The following is a 6,452-nucleotide window of genomic DNA, read 5'->3' as shown; positions in this document are numbered from 1 at the left end:
AATTTCTTTTAGTTCATTTTATTATCTGAGTCATACAGTTTCTCTGTCACTACCATAATTTAGAACTATTGATTTGGGTATCTAGTTGTATGTGTATACAATGCTGGTGGGAGTCAGGAAGACTCATCTTCCTGAGTTAATCCTGGTTTCAGAAACTAGCTGTGTGACACTAAGTAATTCATTTGACCCAATTTGCCTCAGTTTACTCATCTGTAAAGTGAGCTGCAGAAGGAAATGGTAAACCATTTCAGTGACTGTGCCAAAAAAATGTGATGGCATGAACAGTCAGATATGACTAAAAATGACTGAACCCATCTTACTTAAATATGTCTTTGTGACACTAGACTGGATCTATGTCTTCCATTTTTCACTCAGCTAAGCCAGGCTTCTATATTAAGCTATAAAAATTAACCACAAAATTAGAATTGTTGTAAAATGGAGTGGACTGCCTCTAGAGTTATCTGTTCAGTTTTTCTGACACTGTTGTGTTCCATGTTTCAAAGCCCTAAAATATCACCTTTAAAATATTGGCATTTAAAAAAATTGCTTCTTGTTTTTGTTCATACATGGTCAACTTTTTGTGATTCCATTTTGTGTATTGTTGACAAAGGTGCTGGAGTAGTTTGTTATTTTCTTTTCGAGCACTTTCACAGATGAAGAAACTGAGATAAACAGAGTTAAGTGACTTGCCCAGGTTGTCACAGCTATTAATCGTCTGAGGACAGATTTGCAGTCCAGACCCGGCCTTCTATCCACTGTACAACCTAGCTACCCCCAAAAAGATGACATTTTTGCAGAAATAAATATTTAAACAATTGTAACTCATGTATAGGCTTAGACATTATAATAAAAATCATAATTATATGTAAAACTATTTAAATTCAGTTCCATACCTATTGACCTACCAAAGAATTGTTTTATACAGCACTGAAAAATGAAAATGAAATTCTTCTAGAAGAACAAATAGTCAAATTCATATATATTAATAGAATCTATAAAAAAGTAAAGAATGATAGCTTAGAAGTTTAAGATTTGAAACTATTTTGCAAAGCAGTAATCATTGACACAATCTGGTGCAGGCTAAGAAATAGTGGTGGATCACTGGGATAGATTAAGTACACACCATTACCACAGTAATCTAGTGTTTGATAAATAAAAACTTTCAAGCTTGGGGGGCAAGAACTCACCATTTACAGAAACTGCAAAGAGAACTGGAAAGCAGTTTGGCAGAAAGTAGGCATAGACCACATTACATACCACATATCAATATAAAGTTATAATGGGTTTATATTGTAGACATAAAGGATAATATTATAAGCAAATTAAGGGAACATCAAACTATTGATTGTTAGTGCTATGGATAAGAGAAGATTTTTTGACCAAATAGGAGAAAGAGAGTATCAGAGTACATCAAATATGTAATTTTAATTACATTAAATTAAAAAAAAGATTTTGACAAATGAAACCAATGAACTAAAATAAGTTGGAAAGCAATAAATTGGGGAAAATATCAAATCACAAGGTTTTTTTTAATAAAAGCTTCTATTCTCAAATATAAAAGGAATTGAATCAAATCACTGAAAATAAGTGTCTTTCCCAAGTTGATAAACAGTCCAAGGATATGCACAGTCAGTTTTAAGATGAAGAAAACAAAACTGTTAATATTGAAAAGAAAATAATATTCTTAATAACTGATAGAGAAATAAAAGTTAAAATAACTCATAATTACTAGCACACATTTATAAAATTGGCTGATAAGAAAGAAAAGGAAAATAATAAGTGATGGAGAGAAAATGGAAAAAAAAAATAGGTGCATTAACTCATCATTTGTGTACTTGTGAATTTGTCCAACCATTCTGGAAAAAAAAAAGTGTGTACTATGCTATTATAAGATTAGACTTGGTGATCATGATACCAGCATTGTAGTCTCTCCTCATGGGAGGCTTGAGGTTATAGAATCTAGGCATGCAAAGCTACTGGAAATTATATTTTTAAGGTTATTACAGCTGTTACGTCTAAAAAGAATAACTGGCCAGCCACAAGTTTTTCCTGCAGCTATGTACTCCAAAAATCCACAATGATACACATATTGTGTATCTTGATACACATATTATATCTTGATACACATATTGGCCAGGGAATCTCATATTCAGAAGGACATTTTGCAGCATATCATCCACTCCAAGGGGTAATAAATACAAGAAGAAAACCTTCCCAGCTACATTGACATGTCTTGCTGTTCTCCAACACATTAACACCATTACATGAGTTTTACTCTATGTTAATGTGTATTTTTAAATTGTTTTAAGGATCAACTTCTCCTTTCTTTCCTCCCTATACTCTTGCCCAGTCTTCCTAATTACATTTTGATAAAATATTGCATCAAATTTACCACATTGCTTTACATATTATTCTTGACATCTAAATTTAATGTTATTATTTTTCTCACAACTCTGGATAGCCCACTGACCTCTCCATAAACATAAATTTAGTTTCCACACAAGGACTTAATTTATTGACAGCTGCTCTTGCACTGAAGGAAGATAGCATTATGATTCCACTTGTCTAAAACAATGTCCAATAAGGGAATCCAATGTCTTCCAAGGAGGGACTATGTCATTCCAGAGGACTGTCAAAAAATTTATGCCCAAAAGAACCTAAAAATGTGCATATCTTGTAATTATAGAGAAGGTTTCAGAAAAACCGGGGGAAGATTTATATGAATTGATTCAAATTGAAGCAAGCGGTACCAGGAGAACATCGTACACAGTAACAGCAACATAGGTAATTACAACAAATTGTGAAAGACTTACATATTCAGAGCAAAACAAAATCCATGACAATTCCACAGGATTCTTGTTGAAAAATGCTGTTCAGTGATAGAACTGATGAAAACCAAGTAAAGACTGAAAAATATTTGGTTTTTTTCAATTTATCTGTCTTTCTAAACACACATACAAATACACCACACACACATACACACGCATACACACACACACACACACACACAAACACACAACATGGCCAATATGGAAAGATGTTTTGAATAACATCTCATGTATGGTGGTTATCCTATTAGTTACTTTTTCAATGGATGGGGAGGGGACTATAGGAAGATAGAGAAGTTTGAACTCAAAATAAAAAAAAAGTTGTTAAAAAGTTTTAAAAAATAAATATATAGGCTTCCTACAGAAAAGATTGGAATTATTAAGAAAGAAAATATGCAAACTTTTATCAAATGTCAATTATAAACCAGTCTCTGTCTTAACCACTTTACAAATAATGTCTCATTTAAGCCTCAAAATAATATGACTAAGAAGTGCAATTATCTCCTTTTGAAAGCTTAAGGAATTGAAGCAGACAAAAATTACATGACAATGATACATGACTAGGATCACAGAACTCAAGTATCTGAAACAACTTTTGAACTTAGCTGTTTCTGACTCCAGGCACAGAGACAAATTCACTGGGCCACTTAGTTACTTGATAAAAATTGCATTTGATCCTACAAAGATCCTGACACATTGACGTTCTTACTAGCCCAATTTTATAAGAAAGAAAAATTTGCAGAAAGATGTTGTGTTACTTGTCAAAAGTCAAAGAGCTAGTGTATAAGGGTAGATTAGAAATCAGTTCTTTCTCACTGCCTGACTAGTTCCCTATCTACTACACCACTTACTTACTTCTAAAAGATATTATAATTCCCTAAAGACAATCCAGCCTGCTCCTCTACTCTAGCTTATTTTTGTTGGCCAGCAATAAATCCATTTGTACCCATCTGTCCTAGAGATAAATCCAGAAAGTCAAACTCTCTATCCCTAGGCATGATGCAAATCACTCACAAACAGAAGCCTCGAACATAAAAAATGCTCCATGAAATTAGGTCGACGAGTGAAGTTTTTAACTTATTACTGGATGAGCAATTTCCATGATGTGTTCATTCCAAATTAATTAAACATGGCCATTGCTTCAGGGACATGGCCTCCAAGGTACAGAGAAAGCCATAAACTCTGACTCTGGCATCTGGCAGTACAGATTAGATAAGCAAGCTAAAGGAGATTCTACCATTCAGAGAAGCAGGTAACATTATTCTTTGTTTGTGGAATTCCAGTGTAGAAGGTATCAAAAATATGGAGTTCAAAAATCTTGGTCAAAAAGTTGATCACTATCTCCCTTAATGAGGGGAGCAGGAGAATTTTGTGCCCTTGAGCAGAATTCCATCAAGTTGAAATGACATAAATACAATCTAGGAAAGATATCAAATAACTGTTCCTAGCTGTTACAGTTGTCATAGAAACCTTTCTGCAGAGAAATCAAATAGGTTTTGTCAAAGGATAATGGTCACTAATGACATTTGGGATGAGAATGATCTTTGAGTCAATGCTATGTAAATGATCTTCATGTGAACAACAAGAAACATTTTTTTAAGAAGATGTCTTTTCATGTCTCTTAGAATAATATACATTAAAAACACCAAAATTGTTAGCCTAGTTCATCTTCATAATCCAGGTAGAAAAATATCTTCTCTCTGATAAGGCAAAGAGAAGGGGAACTATAGAGAGTGAGTAGATATATGGAGTCTACCTGGATATCGTACAATTAAGGACGGCATGAAGCAGAGGCTGTGATTGACCTGGACCTTTACCTTCAATGGTTTAGGCCACTACTATAAAGAAAGTTCCATCTCTTTGCATCATCACTTTGAAACTTATCATCATGGACAATGACCAAAAAACCAGGAGACTTCATGACTAGAACAGGACTTTTGGAATCATGTTGGATGTGTATTTATCCCCTCTTGATGTAGGTTCAAATCAAATTTAATACCTACTTCATCAAAATTCCTCCATAAGGTGATCTTATAAACTATGTCCTATATGAGTATCCCATTATGATCTTTTGACCCATTGATTAGTTAAAGTACACTAAAACATATCTAAAATATACTCCTTCCCCATCACTTGGAGAAAAGTAGTTTTATACTTTAGTAATTTGTAAAGTAAAACTTACTTCACTATGCTCTTTGTGACAAGATAGTGATATGATATGAAATGATATGACATGATGTGACATTATATCAAGTGATATAATGTGATATTATTTCAGTGTGAATGAATACACCACATGGCATCAAAATGGATAAAATTACATTGTAATTGAGTCGGAAAATTCCTGCTCATCTCTATCTAGTACATATCTAGCCATCAACTGCCTAGTTATCTATGCAAACATTACTCAAACTTTTATTTCTTTTCTTCTCAGAATATTTGCCTTGGATGGATGAAACAACCAGCGTGAATGAAACCACAGGAAGCCAGGTGACTGAATTTATTCTCATGGGCATTACAAATCGTCCTGAGCTGCAAGGCCCCCTCTTTGTTGTATTTTTCCTTAATTACATGGCCATAGTTGTTGGGAACATGGGGCTGATCATCCTAACCAGTGTTGATTCCCACCTCAAAACCCCCATGTACTTTTTCCTCAGGCATCTGGCATTTGTTGATCTTGGCTATTCCACAGCTATTGGGCCAAAAATGCTAGTTGGTTTTATAGAAAAGAAAAACATTATTTTTTATCATGGGTGTGCAATACAGCTAATGTTCTATGTGCTATTCATTGCCAGTGAACTTTTTATCCTGTCAGCCATGGCCTATGACCGCTATGTTGCTATCTGTAAGCCTCTCTATTATACGGTCATCGTGTCAGACATGGTATGTTGGCTCTTGGTGTCTGTCTCATACCTCTATTGCATCATGGGGTCCCTAGTAGTCACAATAAAGCTTTTCAAATTATCTTTCTGCAAATCAAATGTAATAAGACATTTTTACTGTGATTGTCCTCCCCTATTGTCCATTACATGCTCAGACACAAGTGAGGTTGAATTGATCATTATGATCTTTGCTACATTTAATTTTGGTTCTTCCCTTCTGATTATCCTTATCTCCTACATGTTCATTCTTGTGGCCATCCTCAGGATGAACTCTTCTGAGGGCAGGCACAAAGCCTTCTCCACCTTTGGTTCTCACCTCACTGGGGTGGTTATATTCTATGGAACACTTCTCTTCATCTATCTGCAGCCCCCAAATAGTCATTCCTTTGATGCAGACAAAATAGCCTCTGTGTTTTACACTCTGGTCATCCCCATGCTCAACCCTTTGATCTACAGCTTGAGGAACAAAGAAGTGAAAGGTGCCTTGAGGAGACTTTTTAAAAAAATCATGTAAGTCTTCTCTTTAAGGCCCATTGTAGTGTGTGATTCCACTGAATTATTCAAAGCAAGTAGATATGTGCTAGATTTTTTCAACTTCTCCCTGATTCTTCTTTTATCTTAAATAAAAAGAAAACATTTCTCTTAATATACACATAACCATTTCTGATTAGTTATTAATGTTCTTAGTGGTCAACCTCCAATAAATCCTATTGTAATGGACAATTTAGTTAAAGGAACCTAT

The 6,452-nt window shown here is 34.4% G+C and overlaps 1 protein-coding gene across 1 annotated transcript; it reads left to right on the top strand.

The window, feature by feature from the left end:
- Nucleotides 1-5,276: 5,276 nt before the first annotated feature.
- On the top strand, nucleotides 5,277-6,224 carry LOC114028793 (olfactory receptor 8K3-like). Its single transcript, XM_027843077.1, has one exon. It carries the CDS (start codon nucleotides 5,277-5,279, stop codon nucleotides 6,222-6,224), a length of 948 nt encoding a protein of 315 aa, XP_027698878.1.
- The last annotated feature ends 228 nt before the right edge of the window (nucleotides 6,225-6,452 follow it).

This window comes from Vombatus ursinus, unplaced genomic scaffold (genome assembly GCF_900497805.2).
Source record: "Vombatus ursinus unplaced genomic scaffold, bare-nosed wombat genome assembly UNPS02004996.1, whole genome shotgun sequence".
Classification (NCBI taxonomy): Eukaryota; Metazoa; Chordata; class Mammalia; order Diprotodontia; family Vombatidae; genus Vombatus; species Vombatus ursinus.
The sequence above is the reverse complement of the archived record's forward strand: the minus strand, read 5'-3'. Positions and strand labels throughout refer to the sequence as shown.